The 22500-nt window shown below is 44.8% G+C and overlaps 3 protein-coding genes across 3 annotated transcripts in view; 2 read left to right on the top strand and 1 right to left on the bottom strand.

Annotated features, from left to right (window-relative positions):
• The window catches only part of acin1b (apoptotic chromatin condensation inducer 1b), a gene marked incomplete at both ends in the record, with an annotated part of 30408 nt that extends 29541 nt beyond the window's left edge, over positions 1-867 (top strand). Inside the window, one exon of the mRNA XM_080547731.1 lies at positions 427-867. Coding sequence (XP_080403857.1) covers positions 427-867 — 441 coding nt within the window. The remainder of the gene's footprint in view (positions 1-426) is intronic.
• A 2942-nt stretch (positions 868-3809) lies between these two features.
• On the bottom strand, positions 3810-12106 carry ajuba (ajuba LIM protein; the record flags this gene model as incomplete). The annotated part of the gene is made up of 8 exons (XM_080547562.1): positions 3810-3938; positions 5047-5115; positions 5609-5660; positions 6678-6808; positions 6981-7043; positions 7497-7564; positions 8652-8753; positions 10528-12106. The coding sequence occupies 8 exons, from the start codon at positions 12104-12106 to the stop codon at positions 3810-3812; spliced, it is 2193 nt and encodes a 730-aa protein (XP_080403688.1).
• Positions 12107-15912: 3806 nt separating this feature from the next.
• Positions 15913-18737, top strand: mrpl52 (mitochondrial ribosomal protein L52; the record flags this gene model as incomplete). The annotated part of the gene is made up of 5 exons (XM_080547730.1): positions 15913-15946; positions 16468-16537; positions 17087-17154; positions 17515-17579; positions 18185-18737. The coding sequence occupies 5 exons, from the start codon at positions 15913-15915 to the stop codon at positions 18329-18331; spliced, it is 384 nt and encodes a 127-aa protein (XP_080403856.1). The 3' UTR covers positions 18332-18737.
• Positions 18738-22500: the final 3763 nt, after the last annotated feature.

Below are 22500 nucleotides of genomic sequence, written 5' to 3'. Positions count from 1 at the left end.
AGTGTGTGAAAACCTTGTGAAGACTTGCAGAAAACGTTTGACCTCTGTCATTGCCAACAAAGGGTATATAACAAAGTATTGAGATGAACTTTTGTTATTGACCAAATACTTATTTCCACCATAATTTGCAAATAAATTCTTTAAAAATCAGACAATGTGATTTTCTGGATTTTGTTTTCTCATTTTGTCTCTCATAGTTGAAGTGTACCTATGATGAAAATTACAGGCCTCTCTCATATTTTTAAGTGGGAGAACTTGCACAATTGGTGGCTGACTAAATACTTTTTTGCCCCACTGTACATACATACACACATACATACATACATACATACACACACACACACACATACATACATACATGCATACACACACACACACACACACACATCTCATATGTAATCTGTTTTTCTGTGTTTCTGTCTGAAGTCGTCACATAGGATGCAGCAGCGCACCGACCGACAGAAGGAGCGAGAGAGGAGGCGGAAAGAACAGACGGAGACGGAGGACAAGAAGCGCGAGGAGGAGAGGAAGGAGAGGATCAAAAGCCGGGAGAACGCCGGAGAAGGAGTCGTCGTCACGGCCAACGCCAACGCCACCGGCGGAGGAGGAGGCGTGGCAGCCGGGGGGGCCAACCGAGGCCAGACGGAGGGAGACAGGAACCCCAGGGAGAGAGAAAGGGGGGAGCGGGTAGAGAAGGGGGGTAGAGACAGGGAAAGAGAGGGAGGGGATAAGAGGAAGGAGGGCGGCTTCAGACCCAGAGGGCCTTCTGACTCTAGACCGGCGGGAGGATTCGGGGGTGGGGGTGGGGGTGGGGGTGGCAGACGCTCTCGTAGCCGTAGCAACCCTAGAGACAGCAGACGCCGCTGAGAGAGAGCGGACAGGCTAACTAACGTAGAGAGAGAGGGTTGGGAGGAGGAGCAGAAAGGGGCGAGAGATGATGCAATGTGGCACACAATTGGAGCAGTAGAAAGAGAGAACGCCCGCCCCGGTGCCCCTCCCTTTTAACCACATCTGTCACGTCTGGGGGTACATAGTCTGCTCCTCACTGGCTTGCCCCCCCCTCCTCCATGTCTGTACTCTGTAATCCTTCTGTTTTACTCACACATGATATGTACATTAACTTAACATGTATAGTGTTTTGGGTTGATTCAAGCGTTGTTAGTGAAGTAAACCACCTTCCTCCTCCCTCCTCCTCCTCTTCCTCCTCCTCCTCCCTCCTCCTCCTCCTCCCTCCTCCTCCTCCTCCCTCCTCCTCCTCCCTCCCCCTCCTCCTCCTCCTCCCTCCTCTCTCCTCCTCCTCCTCCTCCCTCCTCCTCCTCCTCCTCCTCCCCCTCCTCCTCCTCCTCCCTCCTCCCTCCTCCTCCTCCTCCTCCTCCCTCCTCCTCCTCCTCCTCCTCCTCCCTCCTCCTCCTCCTTCTCCTCCCTCCTCCCTCCTCCTCCTCCTCCTCCTCCCTCCTCCTCCACCACCGATCTCATGTCTCTAACCATTGCCCCCTCCTCTCCACCTCTCCACCCATGTGTTTGCTCATGTCCTCATACATGCGAGACCAGCAGAGGCCTAGTCTGAGCCCTGTGCATTCTCCTTTGTCTCACCAGAGATGTGGTTAAGGGTGGAAGGTTGGCTCCCTCGAGCTGCTCGCTCACTGGTGGTTTGGAAACCGGAGTCTCCTCAAAAGTTCTGTGGGCACAGAGTTCCGCAACTCCCTTGTAATAAACCTAAAATCTAAAATAGGCTTCTCTAAATATGTCCTAGAATCAATTTTTAGTATTCCAAATCCTTTGAAGTTCTTTTCTACAAAAAAAAACCTGGCCCCTTTGTAGGGTAATCATGTGAAGGAGGTTCTTTTTCTGCTTTGAAGTTTTATGAATCATGTAAATTTCAGCCTTGGAGGTTTCTGTGTGTTCTAGTGTGTGTGCGTAGTGCCCTCCCTCCCTCCCTCCCCCCTACTTCAGTTGGTTGGTCCCTCTGTGTCATTACACTGTTAGCATATGCTTGAAGCTAGAAAACTGTCTTTGCCTTGTGATGGTTAGGGACATTTTTGTGTGTTGTCGGGGGGGGAGGGGGGCTGATTTCGGTGACGCACCCTTGGCATGTGTTTTGTTCTTTGTGGGTTGTTTGTTTGGGGGAAGCTTTAAGAGAATTCTAATTCTATGGAGAGAACCTGTGAGTTCTGTGATGGGTTCTAGAACACCAGAACACCCAACCTGTGATGGGTAGTGGTGGTCTAGTGGATAGTGAGTTGGACTTGTGATCGGAAGGTTGTGAGTTCAAATCCCGCCTGAAGCCACACCACTACTAGTGTGCCCTTGGGTAAGGCACTTAGCCCTCAGTTACTCCAGGGGGAATGTCCCTGTAATTCGTAATTGTAAGTCGCTTTGGATAAAAGCGTCTGCTAAATGGCTAAATTAATTAATTAATTCTAGAACACCATCTGAATCTGACCTTGCTGTCTTCCCTACACTGGTTTCAGTGACCCCCCCTGACCCCCATCCCCCCCAATCATGCAAGTTTTCTTCCTCAGTGAATCAGATAACGGATGAATTTATCTGGAATAGAAAGATTCATTATTACTTTTAATATTGTTTTTAATTTTATGATCATAGTTTGAAACAGATTTTTCTAATTTGCTATTTGGTTGTGTTTTTTTTCCTCCTGTAAGTGCTGAATGTACAAAAACATACAAAAATAAATTTAAAGGTAAATTGTATTTGTTTTTGTATGGGTGTTTTAATGAATGGTAAAGTGGTTGCTCATTAAAGTTGAATACAAGTAAATTACTAAATAAGTAGCTGTGGCAAGTAGCTTTTTTTTCCGAAAAAGTTTGTCGAATGGACTGTCGTAGAAAGTTACATCTTCAATAGCTCATGCAAGGTATGAAAAAGAATGCACGCCATTTTGCTGTCACGTATTCTAATGCCTAGGTATCCAGGTCCCAAACATGAAACATTCTGTTATGTCAAAGTTGTCCCAGTGGTATTATCTTAAGCCAAGCTGTATTCAATTCAGTTTATGGTGGTAAAAACACCATCTCCAATATGTATTATTATACTTTGGTCTGCCATATTATATTTGGTGCCAAATCCAGAGTGAAAGAGTAGAGGCTAAAAAAGGTGAAACGCAAAAAACAATCTGTAGTTTAGGGTGCATGGCATTGTGATATCCTGCATTGTCGGCTCATAGGCGCCATCTTGTGGTCACAGATTGGAACTGCAGCAGGGTAAAAAAAAAAAAGCCACCTCAGAAGTTGAAGAACACACAAAAGGAAAATATTTATTAATTACAACAGATACAGGAATGTTTTCTTTCTTACTTTTACAGAAACACTTACAAATCTCATATGGTAAACAAGTCCAATTTTTTTAAGTGCAAATTGTTTGCTAGTGATATTAAATACAACAAAACAGTTAAGCAAATCCCTTGTTCTTATATAGCAAAACAGACATGGGGGGTAAAAGCAGTAGTTTGGTGTATTCATCTTTCTTTCCACATCCCTCTGAGAATTACAATACAGTGATCTTCCAACAGCAGGACTCTTTTCTTTTAAGCACCAGGTCAAGTGAAGGAGTGAAGGGGTTTGATTGATCTAAGACATCATGGGTGCTGCTGTGTCAGAACTCCGAACCAACCGGGCCAGTTAATATTCTATTCAGTAGAGTTTTCAGCGTTATTGAGTATTGAGTTTTTTCATCCATAGAAAAAAAAAAGGGAACAGGAGAGAAAATCTACCCTGATTGACCTGGGTGTATGTATGTGTGTATTAGAGAAAGAGGGGAATTTGTACAGTAATGTATGTAGCTGCATAGAGTTCTCAGTGTACATTGTGAGGGGGAATGTTATGAGTGCACGCTCTGGTCATGTGACAGGAATGGCAGAGAAGATGCGAGTCCAGAGGGAAGCACTGAGACCCTGGCTTGTCAGACAGCTGCTTCCCACACTCCTAGAGGACAGGAAGAACATCTCAGTGTTGGTGATCACATCATAGTCATGGACGGAGCAGACACTTTTACCAAAGCAGTTAACAATTAACAGTATTTGTGTGCCATATATATGTGTGGTGGCCTGGGAAAACCCGTCGGATGTCGCTGGCGTTCGTTTGTGGCAAAGAGCAAAAATAGATGGAAATGTCCTATTTCGGCGATTTTGATATTATGTGGTATTCTAGTACTTTGAACTCCATACTACATTATGGTGAATAAACATTTTAAGAAAACAAAAGAGAAAGTACTTATTTTTATGTTTTTGTGGTGGGTAGTTTGCTAGCAAAACAACGTCACGTTGAACGTGTCTCATTCTCAGTTAAGCAACGCACGCACACATGAGCGAAAGGAGAGACGATACTTCCACCTGTGTTATTGCCAGTTTACTGATGCTCACAATAAGCATAAAGTAATAAAATCTTAACTAGAAGACACCCAAATGGATATGTCCCTCGCATACCGACGAGGCGAGCAGACCAACACCGCATCACAAGCAGACAAACGAGACCGGCCGATCTGCATAGGCTCCTCCCCCGACCCGGAGGAGAAAGGGGTCGGGGGCAGCATTTCTGACCTTTCACTTTTTTTGACATGATACATGCTCATAACTTTTTAAAATAAAGGGCTATCTCAGTCATTCAACCAGTTATGAATAGCTGAGAACTTCTAATTTATGGAAATATTAAAAAATGAAAATGTCAAAATGCCACCATGTGAAGGGTTTTCCCAGGCCACCACACATTATGTTACGGTACATGTGGGAATACGGTACATGTGGGAGGGTTAGGGTTAGGTGCTACGTCGACTTGGTACATGCTCTACATGGTCTAACCCTAACCTTAACCCTACCCCTACCCCTAATCCTAACCCTAACCGTAGCACCCTAGCACCTAACCCTCATGTACCGTAACATATATACAATCAAACCCATAATCCCGATGCATCATGATCCAATCTCCTGAGCCAATGGAACCAGCCAGGATTAGACCAATGATGATGAAGGACATCCAGAACAAGATTGAGCACATCACGAAACAGCAAAATGTTATAAAATGACGCCATACTAACCTCGCAGTGGTAACACTCAAAGTGATAGTCTTTGTTCATAGACACCACCCTGAGTATCTCCTCGCTGCCCTGGAACACAAAACAACAGCGACACAGAGATTAGGGCATTACCATAATAGAGCATCAGATTCATACCACAATCAAAAACACAGACGCACACGCGCACGCACACACACGCACGCACGCACGCACGCACGCACGCACGCACGCACGCACACACGCACACACGCACACACGCACACACGCACACACACACACACACACACACACTCACACTCACACACAGACACACACACGCACACACACACACACGCACACGCACACGCACGCACACACACACACACACACACACACACTCGTCCAGGGAACCAGAAGGAGACGCGCTCACCTCAGCAGGTAAGATGGGTTGTAAACACACACACGCACACACACACACACACACACACACACTCACACACAGACACACACACGCACACACACACACACGCACACGCACACGCACGCACACACACACACACACACACACACACTCGTCCAGGGAACCAGAAGGAGACGCGCTCACCTCAGCAGGTAAGATGGGTTGTAAACAAGCAGCACATTTTGGCGCAAAGGTTCTGCAGGAAGACACGAGCACAGAGCACATTTATACACTAACAAAATATGTATTTTATATATAATTATTATATTTAATATGTAGCCCACTTACAGACTTATACAAACTACTACTACTGAAACCATCCAACCTCATCACAACTCGGTTATTACCGTATTTTCCGGACTATAAGTCGCGCTTTTTTCATAGTTTGGCTTATAGTCAGGTGCGACTTATATATCAATATATTATATATATATAGAGAATTTCATACTGACTGACATGAACCAAGGAGTAAACATTACCGTCTACAGCCGACAGAGGGCGCTCTGGGCCGCTCTGGGCTTGTGACAACTATATGCTGCTCCTATTCCCCTGAAGAAGTTATCTAAAACATTAGCTTGTTGAAGCTAAGCAAACGGTAGCTTGGTGAACTTGCTTACTGGTAACTTGCTTGTTGGACTCGCTGGCTTGTAATGTTAATTTAGCCTATTCAGCCTCCCAGGTATGTTCTTTATGCTATTGTTTTGCTGAATAACTGTTAATGTGTTACGTTAACATACCGGACTTCTATTCAGCCTGTTGTTCTGTGTGCTATTGTGTAGTTGAATAAACTTGCCTTTCCAGATTAAATGTCTGTTCTTGGTCTTGGATTTTGTGAAATATATTTCTAAATAAATGCGACTTATAGTCCAGTGCGACTTATATATGTTTTTTTCCTTTTAATGTCGCATTTTTTTGCTGATGCGACTTATACTCCGGAAAATACGGTAGATGTTTGCTGGGTATCAAGTCAAATAGTATTTAGTCCCCAGGTCTGTGGGCCATGTGGAGTATATATGTTACGGTACATGTGGGAATACGGTACATGTGGGAAAACTAGGGTTAGGGTTAGGTGCTAGGGTGACTTGGTACATGGTACACCTAACCCTAACACCCTAGCACCTAACCCTAACACCCTAGCACCTAACCCTAGTATTCCCACATGTACCGTAACATATAGACCACAGCCACAGTGTTGCCTTCTGAAGACGCCCACCTGTTGTAGTCAGAGACGCAGTAGATGTGGCCCTGGTGGTCCACGGTGAACGGCACGCCGTCCAGGGCTTTGGAGCACACCACGCAGCGGAAACAGCCTGGGTGGTAAGAGTTTCCGACAGCTTGTAGGATCTGAAAAACACACACGCACACGCACACGCACACACACACACACACACACACACACACACACCACACACACACACACACACACACACGTGAAGATCTCATGCACACATGTCTATTTTCTTTAGGGCTTCATGCTGAAACTCATGAAAGACGTACAAACACACAAAACATTCACCTGTTCCAGGATAAGGTGGCCACACACACTGCACTTCTCCGCGGCGGCCTGGAAGCCTGAGAACTGACAAGCGCATCAGAGAAAACTATGTTATAGGTTTGTCAGGGTTATGGGAGCTGGGTAGACAAACGCCTGCAGTACGACAGCTCGTGAGCTTGGAATGATGAGGTTCTATCTCCGTTTAGAATGATAAGGTTCTATCTCCGTTTAGAATTCTAAGGTTCTATCTCCGTTTAGAATGATAAGGTTCTATCTCCGTTTAGAATGATAAGGTTCTATCTCCGTTCTATCTCCGTTTTGTTAATTACTAACAAAAAAAAATCAACATTTTAAAAATAACACCACACAGGCATTAATAAACACCTAATGGATCAGATTATGTAGAAAAACTCAATTTTGACAAAAATGGAGATCCTAGAACCTTAAAATTCTAACGTCACGAGCTCTCAAGGTACCAGGGTTGAGGACCACTGAGAGAGAACCAAATATGTCTTTATGGCCTTGACCTCCTCTTACCATGTAATCCTCTTTACAGTACACAGAGCCGCTGACGTTGTAGAAGTCCTTGTTTCGGAGGGTGCGCCCTGAGACGAGACAAAAAGAGACAAAAACATGAATGACAGCAGACAGACAGACAGACAGACACTCGGAGGCCAGGCTGACCCCGGCTGTTCCCTTGGCTCTGATTGCATACTGTACTCACTCAGGGTATATACAGGAATCTTGAGGTTAATTTGAAAGTGACAGTTGGATCTAAGTGACAGTTGGCACTAGAACAGCCGTGTCTATCCGGTTGTTAAGTCTGACGTCAAACGTGACGTAATGCAATTTCCGGGTCCAAACCAGAAATTCTCCGCACCAGAATACCAGTGTACGACAGCGGTAGAATGACAGTTTAATAGTTTTTTAGACTCGGATCTATTCATACAACAAGGGACACAGCACTTTCCCGTTTTCCCCATATTGTCAGGGTATTTGAGCCTCGGAAAAGCGCTATATAAATATAATTAATTATTATTATTACTGAGGCATTTCGAAGAGAGCGCCTCAGCCAACTTTGGACCCGGAAACACGTCACGACTTAACAACCGGATGTTACCTGTGTATGATACCCTGTGTACTGTCATTATATCGCTAGAAAGTAATGGATCGACTATTATCGTGTTCGTGAGAGCGGAAGGATCATAAACATTTCAACAACAGCAGGGCTTATTATTCTAAAATGGGCATATTGTGATGTGATGGTCACCTTGGGGTGCTTTGCAGTTTGCAGCAGTTCATATCAGCTATGATTTGAGCCATTCAAATATTTACATTTTTGGCATTTAGCAGACGCCTTATTCCAAAGCGACTTACAATCAATACATTTGAATACTAAGCATGTGAATCAGCAATCCACCATTCGTTGCAGGAAGAGTAATCTAGCTCGGGCCCGGGGCCACTGATAGCTCGGACCCGGGGCCACTTTTTTTTTTTCTGGAGAAACTGAGAAACAGTACAAGGGGGGCAATAGAAGTTCTTAGGGACACAGTAGAGGGGAAAGCGGGTGTCTTTAGGAGACGTAGTGGTGAGGGGCAGAAGATGTCTCAGGAGGAGCAGTTAAGATGATGTCACAATGCTCAAATGTCACAGTTCACTAGCCACCAGGATTATGAACAAACACCAACTCACCACAGGACACGCAGGTGAAGCAGCGGGTGTGATACAGGCTGTCCAGAGCCTGGCAAGCGTTGTCCGCTCCATACACCCCTTTACCACACTTCACACAGGGACCTACGACACAACGGACAACAAGCATGACATGACGACATGACGTTAGAATGTTTGTCAAAATTGAGTTTTTTTTACATAATCTGATCCATTAGGTGTTCATTAATGCCTGTGTGGTGTTATTTTTTTAAATGTTGACATTTTTGAGTTAGTAATTCATAAAATACAAAGGTTCCATCTCACAAAACATAATGGAATGTAAAAACTTTGACGCTCAATATCTCTGAACTGCCCTAAACGGAGATAGAAGAACCTTATCATTCTAAGCTCACGATTAGTCAAGATAGGATCTACCTAACTGCACGCACTTACAAGACATGTAAGCTAAGAGAACAACACTTTAGCCTTTTCTCAATTGTTAGGAGCACGACTCCTCCTCGCGTCCTCCATTAGCTTCGTCCTCAAAAGACATGTCAGGGAGAGTATGTCAGGGTGAGGAACCCCCCCTAGATCTTTTCCTTCAATGTGTTTTCAGTAGGACGCAAAGTGGAGGACACGAGGAGTAGTTGTGTGTTCCTAACAATTGAGAAATTCGCCTTTGAATCCAACACTGTGTCAACAACTGAGAATTCACTCATTCATACTTGTGGAGTCTATGCTACAGTGCCTCTGTTGACAGGTCTTAAGCTCGGCTGCTCTAGCTGATAACTGAGAGGTGTACAGTAGTGTATATACCCCGAGGGCGCAAATACCTGAGCTGAAAAACAGGCTACAGCACACCGCCCCTGCACACGCCAGGGCAGGGTAACACACACCAGCACACGCATGACTCATGCCCAGAGACACTGCATATTATGGCCTGGAGTCATTCTGAACACACACACACACACACACACACACACACACACACACACACACATAACCACCCCTGCCACAGAATCGCACACGCACCTACTTCTGACTCATACCAACACAGCCCAGCCAGAGCTATGTTTATATGTAACATGTAATTTGTGTCTGAAGTCTGAACATTGCAGCTGAGCTTTGCAGTTCACTTTGTGTGTCTGTGTGTGTCTGTGTGTAGTTGTGCTCCATTATTCCCTCATAGTAAGACCGTTCACATTGCTGACTTTTTTTATCCTCATTTAATTGTTCTAATTTGTTGTTGTTGAGTGTTGATGGTTTATTTTTGTGTATGGTTTGTATGGCCCCAGGAAGAGTAGTTAACGGGGATCCTAATAAAATAAAATAAAATAGTTAACCGTCTGTAGCCAAATAGGACCTATAGCACACAAGTGTGTGTATTTCACCGGAGCGCTCAGTTCTGGCTGAATGACTAGCACACTTTTATGTCTGCATTCCAGCGTGTCAGCTATGATAATTCCTCCTCTCTTTTTGCCTATCTCTCTGTTTTCCTTTCACTCGTAGGTGCCCAACCAAACAGCTCTACTTGTCTGGATAGGTTTCGGAAGGCCAATGTTTTTCCTTCTCTTTACATGTGTGGTAGGGCCACACAAGTCCCAGCAGGTCCTGAAAAGCATCATCCTTCCACCCTTTCATCTATCATTTGGTCTCGCCCAATCTCAAATCGACCCCTTGTCTCTCTACCCTATTATGCACTTTTGTTTTCGCCATCTTGCTTATACTGTATCCAATCTACACTAGCGTCTAGGGGGGGAAGGGGCTAAGAGTTGATTTGAGTTTCAGGGTTCGCCTATCAATCTACCTATTCACCCATCTAGTCCATTCATAACGAAAATGCTGTGAACAAAGATGTAAAAGTGAACAGTGATGATGAGGATGATAGTGAAGATGAAGATGTTGATAATAATCTCACCAAAGAACTCCTGGCGATTTTCCGACCCCTCTCTCCCTCCCGGTCCTCCGGTCTCCTCCTGGGCTTTGATTGGTCCACCGGCCGAGGCGGGGTGCAGCGTCGCCGGCTTGGCGAGGGCTTTGATCGGAGTAGCGCTCTGCTCTTTGAGCATCAGGCCTCCTAGTAGCCCCTCCCCTTCCAGCATGGCGTCCCTCAGCAGCAGGCGCGTCAGCTCCTCCTGGTAACGGGTCCCCGGTAGGTCCGAGTACCGCGCCCTCTCCCCCGCGACACTCCCCTCCTCTCCCCCCCGGGCTACAGCTCGCTGCTCCCCATGATCCCACCACTCAGGCCCAGCCCGGTAGCATGCGGCGGCCGGGCTGCCCACCGCAGGCGGGTAGGAGTGACGGCTATCGTGGGCTCCGTGCGGGGGCACCCCGTCCAGGTAGTCCCTCCAGCCCTCGGCCGAGGCGACCCCAGCCCTGCCCGCTAGCATATAGCCTTGTCCAGTAGTGGAGCCACCCCCCGTCTGTAGGGAGCAGAACTGCTGCGGAGTGTGGCGTGTGTCGTAGCCCAGGCTGATCCCGCTGGTGCGGTTGCTGCTGCAGCGGCTCCCCATCGGGCTCCCTCCTCCTCCGCCGCCGCTGGCTGTGCTGGAGGCGAAGCTGGACCGCGGGCTGACCAGCACCGACTCCTGCAGGCTGAACGAGGAGCAGGGGCTCAGCGCCGGGCCCGGCGGGAAGAAGAAGCTCCCTCCGACACCTCCTCCTCCTCCTACACCCCCCATCTCGCCGGTGGGCCTGTGCGGCGACGGGTGGGATAGCGAGGCGGGCCTGGTGCTCTCCCACAGCTCCCCGCCGGTGCTCAGCCGCTTGTAGAAGAGCGCCTCCTGGAGAGAGAGGCGCTTGTGACGTTCGGGCTCTGGCACGTAGGCCGGCTCGGCCATGCCGGGGCGGGGGGCCGAGCCGTAGGCCGTGGGGTACGGAGGGGGGGCGGCGGAGTGGGCCGGGGGCTGGGAGAGGAGTTGCTGGCGCCGGACCAGCTGCTGGAGCTCCAGGGAGTAACGGCGCTGGTTGAGGGAGGCCTTGGAGCCGAAGGGGAGGTCACACTCACCGCCCAGGCCGGACTCGCGCCTCAGCTGGATGTCGACGCCTTCCGCCAGGTACCACGACGCGCGTTGTTGGGGTGACCGGCGCCGTAGAGGGGCCAGCGTCGTCGGGGTGTGTTGTTGTTGTTGTTGTTGTTGTTCGCAATCAGAAGCAGATTGAACAGGGCAGCCAGCAGTGGAGGAGGTGGTAGGTGGGGAGAGCAGTTGAGTAGAGGAGTTGACGACTCCCTTCCCACCTCCTCTTCCACTTGAATGCCCACATGCCTCGTTTGAGGTTGAGGAGGCGAGAGAGAACTGGCCAGGTCTCGAAGGTGAGGCAGAGTTCGGAGTGTTCGGAGTCGGCGGAAGACCACTAGCACTGCTAGGGATTCCGTTGTTGCCGTTGCTGTTATTGGCGTTAACCAGGTCGTGTTTCTTCTTAGAACTGGCAAATTTTACACTACCTGAGTCAGTCAGTTTTAACTTCTCCAATAACTTACTTCCAAGTCGGTCCATTATGTATTTACCTGTAGGCGACTATTCTGAAATAATCCTGTTTCTTGAAATGATGTTAGAGGGGAACCACTACATTAAGTTAAAGTATACTCAAAAATCATAAATACAGTGTTTGAGTGAAAGTATGTAGAAATGCTTAAGCTACACCTACATACAGTTAAAAAAAAAACTACAGTAGTTGAAATGAACAGCAACCACAGTCAACGTAAAGACCAAGGCAAACAAAATAAGACCTACAACCCTCTCACATCACAAAACAGTCAACCAGAACTGAGATACTAACAGGCCCTATGTATTATTATGTACACAATAAATACAAAAACACAGACGATAAATAAGACAGTTTAAGACATTTCAGGGGGATTACATGACGGTTCAATCATGTTGGGACAACACCTCTCTGAGTCACATTGTCTTTGCTGTGGAAGTGGAAACTCCACGCAGACAGGTAGCAGGGAGAGATGCATGGAAATCCATTGAGTTAAGGACTTCTTCTTTTAGTAGTCCAACAAAACAGGATATAAATACAGAAATGTGTAATGTGTAATGTTCAGGACACTTTCATGAAGTTAGATCTGTGGTGGTTGCAGAGGGTCTGGTGTGAGACTAGGTGGCCCAGCACCTGCATCTCTCCCGGGTGGATGAACAACGGTCCATCAGAGGATGGGATGTCTAGCGGTTTCAGATATTGTTTCTTTTTTACTGATATTCAACGTATCCCCAGGGCTGCCAAGTTTCACCAAAAGTTTGGAGTGAGATTTCTCAAGAATCAACTTCTCTTACTTCTTCTTCTTCGACGTTATATAGTCTATTTCCACCTTGATAAAGTAGTTTTGAGTTTTGAGTTGAATGTAGATAGTCCACCAGTGTGTTAGTTACTTAGTTATTCTTTCCGCTTGATTTTTCTTTTCTTTCCAGAGGGCAATACTTAGCTCTTCAGTCCAGTCCCAGGGCTCGTGTGGTCCAGTGTGAAGTAGATTTATTAATAATATGATGTCCTTCTGTTAATACTGTTGTTGCTCACCCAAATCCGCTAGTTCCCCTTTCTTTCCAGGAGGCAAACGAGATCTTCAAAGACAAATAACATTGTAAAAAAAGCCGTACTACAAAGAAAAGACATGGGCTTTTACAGCATGCATGCGATGTTTGGGGAATGCGATGGGCTATTGCACAAACTCATTCCCCGTTTTAAAAAAAATCAAGAACTTCTAAAAAAATGCAAAAAGCAAAATTCGTCTGGTGAAAAAAGCGTTTGAAAGCATGCTGCAGTTTAGACCAGGCTACACTTCACTCCACTGACTGCTTTCCCAAACAGTTACTTACTAACTACACCCGAAGTAGTAAAAATAAGTCCCATTCCGTTGATTGTATTGTAACGCTTTCAAACAACTTAGTTTCTTTCTTTCCCCCCAGATAAGTGAATACCTCTGACCTCCCCCTCTTTCCCTCTTTTCCTTTCTCACTCACTGTGACTAGACCGGAACACCTTTCCGCCAGCGAACCGCGGAGGGATAACGTGGCTACAATGTTTCGTCATTGATACGCAAACTTCTCTGTGGTTAAATCCAATGCGTTTAAATGCACCGAATCCCACGTTAAGTTTGTTAAAAATCTCTCCAGAGTTATAAAGCAATTACTTTATGTAGCCTAATATTTATGCCTAAATAATAAGAAAAGCACTGCGTCACCTAAGCATATTAGTCGATGTTTAATGTTGGTTTAGAGATAAATGAAATGGAGAAAGGTGGAAGGTGGATTCTACTCTTAATAGATCACTCCAAGCTTTTTCAAGCATATTTATATTCAATTATTCAATAATCATTCTTTACACAGGAACGTAATTCCATGCTTATTACACAATGGTGTCTCTCAAATAGTGTTATTGCCCCCCTGTCCTTTACAACCACATCAATTGTCAATGCCCACCGGCAAAAAATCTACATGAAAGGTTGCTTACATGTACATAAACATTTAGAATATTTTTATAACATTTATATAGGTTTATATCGACGTGCTGAGCCCAGCAGCAGGTTGACTTCACTCCACTTCATTATTTTAAAACCGGCACTACTTTATTGTGCCGCCAGTCTGTGGAATGCGCGGAAGGACACCTCCAAGTTACACGGCACTTGGATTTTTTTTCAGCGTGTATGTGTTCTCCAAGGACGAGACTAAGTCAACATTTCGCTACAATCATAACCAACTTTCTCTACAAGAACCTAACTAGCTTACTTCAATGCGATTGGGGTGTCTCTTTGGGCAACATTTACAGTTTACACTAAGCCAAGTCCAAGTTAAAAGGAGATAGTGTTGGCTTTGTTGGATGGGCTTCTTCGTTTTGCCTGCCTTGAAGCCCTGAATCCCCCTCCTGCCCTGAAGCCCTGAAGCCCTGAAGCCCTGAAGCCCTGAAGCCCTGAAGCCCCCTCCTGCCCTGAAGCCCTGAAGCCCTGAAGCCCTGAAGCCCTGAAGCCCTGAAGCCCCCCTCCTGCCCTGAAGCCCTGAAGCCCTGAAGCCCTGAAGCCCTGAAGCCCTGAAGCCCCCTCCTTTCCCTGAAGCCCTGAAGCCCTGAAGCCCCCTCCTGCCCCTCCTGCCCTGAAGCCCTGAAGCCCCTCCTGCCCTGAAGCCCTGAAGCCCTGAAGCCCCTCCTGTCCTGAAGCCCTGAAGCCCTGAAGCCCCCTCCTGCCCTGAAGCCCTGAAGCCCCCTCCTGTCCTGAAGCCCTGAAGCCCCCCTCCTGTCCTGAAGCCCTGAAGCCCCCCTCCTGTCCTGAAGCCCTGAAGCCCCCTCCTGCCCTGAAGCCCTGAAGCCCTGAAGCCCCCTCCTGTCCTGAAGCCCTGAAGCCCCCTCCTGTCCTGAAGCCCTGAAGCCCCCCTCCTGTCCTGAAGCCCTGAAGCCCTGAAGCCCCCTCCTTTCTCTCTCTAGTCTCTCATTGCCCTGGCGGTATGGCTGCTGAAACGTCCCTTCCCTCACTCACACATTCACTGTCGGCGAGTGAGAACTTGTCTTCTAAAACCAACAGAGAAATACTTCAGAGTGCGCAGAGCAGAGCACAGGGAGGGATAGAAGGAAATGTTGTAGCCTATTAACGACCAATAAACGTTTAGTTTCAAGTCAAGTGGCCTATTCGAAAGTCCCTCAAAGTAGGCTACAACCACTAAATAGAATGACATTTGTGTTATTATAAATCACGTTTTCTAATTAAATTAATTAGCTTTCATTTTCACCTACACCTCCAATTTATTATATTATATATATATATATATATATATATATATATTTATTTATATTTATTTATTTATTTTATTTTTATCTGACTGCAGGTTTAGCCTACTGGCTCCGGAAGGCCTGATGCGATGGTGATGAACAACGTAACAGTAATAACATGCCTGATTATCTAATTAACAATGTAACACTAGTGTCACAGACGTGATCAACAATTTAACGAGGCCAATGTAACAATGTAACAAGTTATCATCACACTTGTGTGATGTCCGGACTGGACTTGTAAGTAATAATAGTAGATAGAGAACGTGGTCCATCAAACGCAGGTTTATTCTTTACAGCATGAGTATATCAGCAAACTACCCAGCATCCACTTCAACTTCCTAGTTAGTCTAACACGTGATTCCGTCTTAAAGGGCAGGACACAACAACTTGATCATAAACGTATTAATTAGTAATTACAATGTAGCGACAATGTAACAATCTCTGTGTGACATTGTTGCCAGTATTCCACCGATTTAAGCGGAGCCTGTCTCTAGCGCCATCTAGCGGCATAGAAAGACACTACAAACATTCCATATTCAACATGGCGGCGCCCATCAGGACGTTATGTTGTGCAGGTGGGAGAGAGGTTATCTGCTGTTTCTTAAATGTTTGTGTACTTAAAACCAGTTAGTTAGTGGTCCAATAGTTCTGATATTGATACTGATTGGTTGACTTATTCAAGGGTGTCTGTTGAAGGATTCGTACTTGTTTGCTCATTAATGACATGATTTGTATTAGCCACGTTAGCTTGTAAGGTACATTATAACCCAGTCAAGGTGTATTTCTAATTCGAAAAGATTCCCGTCTGTTGACACAAGTCACATGTTTCTAACGAAGAAGTGTTATTTTAAAGAATATGATTGTCAATGTGCCCGTAGCTGCTCAAAGACCTCATTGTCAGGCAGGCTGGCTCGCTAAATGAATTAATTATTAATCAAATAATAATGATAATATACGTTTTATTATATTTATATACTTTGTGACAGGTGTATGACAGTATTTGTCACACTCAAATATATTTACATATATTTATTTATTTAACTCAATAATAATAAATAATTTATTTATAATAATACCCCAATCATTTGTGTTTCAGTTGTAAAGCTCTCCAGTCGTTCTTTTACCTCCACGTGTGGAGCCCAGGCCGGGATCAAATGGAGGACAGAGTACGTTTATGAACATCATCTGTACTGACACAGACTCGTGAGCTTAGAATTATAAGGTTCTAGGATCTCCATTTTTGGTCAAAATTGAGTTTTTTTTTTTACATAATCTGATCCATTAGGTGTTTATTAATGCCTGTGTGGTGTTATTTTAAAAATGTTGACATTTTTGAGTTAGTAATTAATAAAATACAAAGGTTCCATCTCACAAAACATAATGGAATGTAAAAACTTTGACGCTCAATATCTCTGAACTGCCCTAAACGGAGATAGAACCTTATAATTCTAAACTCACGAACTGTCAAGTCCAAATCGCATCTCTCTCTCTCTCTCTCTCTCTCTCTCTCTCTCTCTCTCTCTCTCTCTCTCTCTCTCTCTCTCTCTCTCTCTCTCTCTCTCTATATATATATACACACACACACACACACACACACACACACACACACACACACACACACACACACACACACACACAGTTGAAATACCATATCTAGCTTCCCTGCAGACTGCTATTAATGCTAGGACTGTGTGTCTACCTGGCTTCGTCCACAGGAATGGTTTGGGTCGTAGTGGGTCAGAGTACGGACCCTTGACAGATCTCCCTGACTGGTCTTTTGCAGGCAAGTTCATAGTGTTACTGTTTGTGTGTCTGTCTGTACTTTTGTCTGGGTATGGTTGTCTCTTTCTTATGTTATATATTGTGTGTGTGTGTGTGTGTGTGTGTGTGTGTCTGTCTGTCTGTCTGTCTGTCTGTCTGTCTGTCTGTCTGTCTGTCTCTGTGTGTGTATACGTGTGTCTGTGTGTGTGTGTATGTTAATGAGCTGTATGTTAATGAGCTTCATGCTAATGAGCTTCATGCTAATGAGATGCATGTTAATGAGCTGTATGTTAATGAGCTGTATGTTAATGAGCTGTATGCGGGTGTGTGTGTGTGTGTGTTTTTGTTTTGTGTTCTGGTTTGTTTTGGTTGTTTGACGCAGACGGCCGGCCTGCGCCCCTACTGAAAGGACAGCAGAGGAGACGGCAGGAGAGGGAGGCGCTGGCTGTGAGTCTCTTCTCCTCTAGTGTCAATTCGTGACGTTAGAATTATAAGGTTCTATCTCCATTTTTGTCAAAATTTAGTTTTTTTACATAATCTGACCCATTAGGTGTTTATTAATGCCTGTGTGGTGGTATTTTTAAAATGTTGACATTTTTGAGTTTGTAATTCATAAAATACAAAGGTTCCATCTCACAAAACATAATGGAATGTAAAAACATTGATGCTCAATATCTCTGAACGGCCCTAAACGGAGATAGAACCTTATCATTCTAAACGGAGATAGAACCTTATCATTCTAAACGGAGATAGAACCTTATCATTCTAAACGGAGATAGAACCTTATCATTCTAAACGGAGATAGAACCTTATCATTCTAAACGGAGATAGAACCTTATCATTCTAAACTCACGAATTCTTCTTCTGAATAAAACCTCAGCTTTAATTGTTTTTTTAATATAACCTCATGTTGGATTATCTTCCATATTACCTGCACCTCCATATGCCATGTCATCAAAATATGCCCCTGAGAAATAGATCCTTTTGATGTAACACATCACGTCTTCTCCTCCCCCTTCCTTCTTTTCTTTATCTGGCTCTCTCCACCTCAGAGACGTGTGGTGAACCTAAGCACAGAGGTGGACACGGGGATGGACCAGTGGAGGCAGAGAGGGGAAGAGGCCCGGAAGGTGGAGGAGAATAAAAAGTCTCTTCTGCTCAAACCTAAAGGAAACCTCTACCTGAAGAAGAAGAAATAAAGAACTTTATCATGAAATGTGGATCTCATGCTCCGTGCTCTTTCCATCAGCAACCTGGATGACACTGTGGACCCTCTCATGGAACGGCTACGATTGGTCAGTGGCTTACTGTCGCCTTCCATTCATGTTTGTAATTACTTTGCCTAGTACTTCTATTGTAAGAAAATTAACTCAATGTATATCCAGGTCCAAGTTGTATCATCCATTTAGTTTTGGGGCTACAATGTACATTAAATGTATGTGTTTGTATTATTCAAACAAGTGTAATAATCAAAATATAAAGGAATGTGGCTGTGTAATTCAACTACTTTCATACAGGACCACCTCGAAAAAGCAAAATGATGCATCTCTAAGGGGTTTAATCATCCTGTAACTACAATTTCAAATAAATCCAGTTTTTTGTCTGATAACATGCCCAATTGTGAGATTCATAACTTTTTTCAAACATGTCAAGTCAAATCAAGTCAGCTTTATTTATATAGCACGTTTACATACAGCAGTGCTGAACCAAAGTGCTTCACAGTTGTAAAATAGATCAAATGCAGGAAATAAATAATATGCTAACATGCTAACCTGAAGTCACCTATATTCCCCCACTAGAATGCAGCATTTCACCAGTTTCAGTGAATATCAGTGCTGCCCGTTGCTCAGCCGCCATTTTGTGTCCTGGTTGGCTCCAGAGGGAATAGCTGTGGGGGCCATGTGAACTGAGGGTTTTACCAAACAGAGTAGTAGCTAGCACTGATTGGGTAGCAGGATGTGCTTATATAATAATAATAATAATAATAATAATAATAACTTTAATTTATATAGCGCCTTTCATAAACCCAAGGACGCTGTACAAGGGGATGAAACGGACAGACAAAACAAAAACAAACAAAGCAAAAAGTAAAACAGTGACTAGGGGCCAAAGGCCTTGGAGAACAGAGGGGTTTTGAGGGCCAGTTTGAAGGAGTCCAGGGTGGGGGCGTTGGGTATTGTTTGTCTTTCACTGCAGGATTAATAAGCAACATGAAAATATGGATTATACTTGATTGGATTGTGTTTTAAGATGTTGCATTATGGATCTGTCTCTTCACAGGGGGGTGCTGTTTGATAGTGTCGTAATTATGCATTTATGAGCACCCCCATGCCTACACCACACACATACAGTGGAAAAGTGTGTTTTGTGGCAGAGACGTTCGTGAGCTTAGAATGAGAAGGTTCTATCTCCGTTTAGAATGATAAGGTTCTATCTCCGTTTAGAATGATAAGGTTCTATCTCTGTTTAGGGCAGTTCAGAGATATTGAGCGTCAACGTTTTTACATTCCATTATGTTCTGTGAGATGGAACCTTTGTATTTTATGAATTACTAACTCAAAAATGTCAACATTTTAAAAATAACACCACACAGGCATTAATAAACACCTAATGGATCAGATGATGTAAAAAAAAACTCAATTTTGACAAAAATTGAGATAGAACCTTATAACTCTAACGTCACGAGTTGCCACGCTGCTTCCTGTTGTCTGGAAAGATGATTAGTAAGAGAATGTTGTTACCATGGTGACGGAAGCTTGACCATTTCTCAGCCGATCCCACAGGCATGCCCTTATGTCAGCCTCTCTATAGTTCTACTCCAGTAACACTCCTGTTACATAAGACACATTAAAGGTGCTAAGACTTGATGCGAAGGTCTAGTTCACATTTATTTAAGACATTTCCAATGAGAGTGATCTGATCTGATTGAGATTTTAATTAGGCTAATGACTTTCAAGAGGATTGTTTGCTTTCTTACAGTTTTTCCTCCGTCGCTGCCTTCCACACGTTTTCTGAAAGCATGGCTCAGTCATTTTCTCTTAAACAGAAAAGAAGAAGCCTTCTGCATAATACTGTAAAAGGAAAAGAAATGAGCCTGCTGCATCCTGCCTTTCCTTTCTGTCTGGCCACAGGACCTCATCCACATCACAGGCAACGTTCTCCCTGGCTGAGCATCGGGGGAAAGTATCGCCTGGCATGATGATGACTCCAGCCCTGATATGCTTCAGCAAGCTGTATCACCATGCGTCCTCTCCCATTGCTTGTAGAAGGGGTATGATGCGCTCATGGGGCACTGTGTCATACCTTCCAACAACAGCAAGCTGAAAAAAACTCTTCAATAGGGGTTGAGAAATGGAGAATATGGTGACAGAGGAAGAACGGAGAGATGTGGGTGGTCGATGAACCAGCAGCTCCGTGGAAACGTACGTTATCCCAGATGACAACGTACCTGGGCTGGTCCGGGCCGTCCATCTGCTCGGCTGGGGTGAGGATGTTGTGTCGTGTGTCCAGAAAAGGGATTCTCTTTTTCCACTCCACCAGGCTCGGGGCCGAGGGGCTACCCTTTTACCACCCCGAGACCTGGTTGAGGGGCTCGCCCGGGCTATATGGGCCAAGCCCCATCTGTGCATTGATGAGCGGAAACGCCCGACGCCGGAAAAGGGATGAGATGGGCACTATGGTAGGGGCCAAGGGTTGAATGGTGATGGAGGACGACTTGGTGATTTTTTAGCTGTGCTCGGAACCAGGAACCTCAACAATATCATGCTGGCTGATGACGTTCCTTTCCTGTTGCCTTCTTTTTGGCCAGGTTGAAATCCACTTCATCAACGTGGATCAACCAAAGTGGCCCAGATCTCATCAGAGGCATTTCTCTCTCCTAGGTCGTAATCTTGGTTGCCCTCTTGCTCTTGCTCGTCCTTCTCCTCTCCTCTCTCTGACTCTCACCTGGCGCTGTACCTTTCTCTACAAAGTTGGCATCCATTGTTCTCCAACACAGGGGAGCTCACCTTTTAATGCTAAAGCTATGATTGCTAATTCAAAAGCAATAGTGGTGTTTTGCCCATATGTGGAGGAATGTGAGAAATGTGTTTAGTGTTTTGTTAACTGTGTGGTGTGTAGAACTACAACATGTGTGAAAAGCAGGAAATCGTGACGTTAGAATTATAAGGTTCTATCTCCATTTTTGTCAAAATTGAGTTTTTTACATAATCTGATCCATTAGGTGTTTATTAATGCCTGTGTGGTGTTATTTTTAAAATGTTGACATTTTTGAGTTAGTAATTCATAAAATACAAAGGTTCCATCTCACAAAACATAATGGAATGTAAAAACTTTGACGCTCAATATCTCTGAACTGCCCTAAACGGAGATAGAACCTTATAATTCTAAACGGAGATAGAACCGTATAATTCTAAACGGAGATAGAACCTTATCATTCTAAACGGAGATAGAACCTTATCATTCTAAGCTCACCAAATGTGTTTGTTTCTCTGCAGACTCGATGTGAGATAACTAAGGTACACAAGTGTCAGGTTTTGGTCATTGTGTCTCTCAGTTCCGATGTTAATGTGAAAGTGATTGAGAAGAAAAACTGTAATCTACTCTTGTTCAGAATAGCAATATCAATTTGGCCATTATGTAAACCCAGAGAAACTGTACATTTGTAAAGTCAGCTGTAATCTAGTGTGTAACTTTGAATAACAGTCTGTATTTACAAAGTAAGGTACTCAGATGTCCAGTCTCCCCCTCCCCTCCTCTCTCTCTCTCTCTCTCTCTCTCTCTCTCTCTCTCTCTCTCTCTCTCTGTTCTCTACCCTTTTCTTATTCTTTCTCTCTCCTCTCTTTCTCTCTCTCACTCCCACTCCCTCTTTATTCCACTCTTATTCTCCCATCTCTCTCTCTCTCTCTCTCTCTCTCTCTCTCTCTCTCTCTCTCTCTCTCTCTCTCTCTCTCTCTCTCTCTGGCCTTCTTGCCGATCTCAGCAAAGCCCCACTGTAATTAGGGCTCCTAGCCGCTGAGTTGCAGATTCTTTTCTATGCAGATGAATGTTCTCTCCCCCCCTCCTTTACTCGGGGTTGAGGACCAGACTGGACTGACGTCTGCCTCTCTATAGAGCCATAACCCTTACTGTTCTGTCAAAGGGTTGGTGAGGAGGGTATGTATACTGTGTGTAAGAAACATTCTATATCATATATCTTACTGTGTGTAAATGGTAAATGGTAAATGGACTGCACTTATATAGCGCCTTTTTTGCTGCTCCAAAGCTGCTCCAAAGCGCTTTACAACGGCCTCTCATTCACCCACACACATTCACACACCAATGGCGGCAAGATATATTATATAACATTGGTATAACATATACATATGTT

The sequence above is a fragment of the Nansenia antarctica genome, assembly GCF_963989245.1.
Source record: "Nansenia antarctica genome assembly, chromosome: 17".
Taxonomy (NCBI): Eukaryota; Metazoa; Chordata; class Actinopteri; order Argentiniformes; family Microstomatidae; genus Nansenia; species Nansenia antarctica.
The sequence above is the reverse complement of the archived record's forward strand: the minus strand, read 5'-3'. Positions and strand labels throughout refer to the sequence as shown.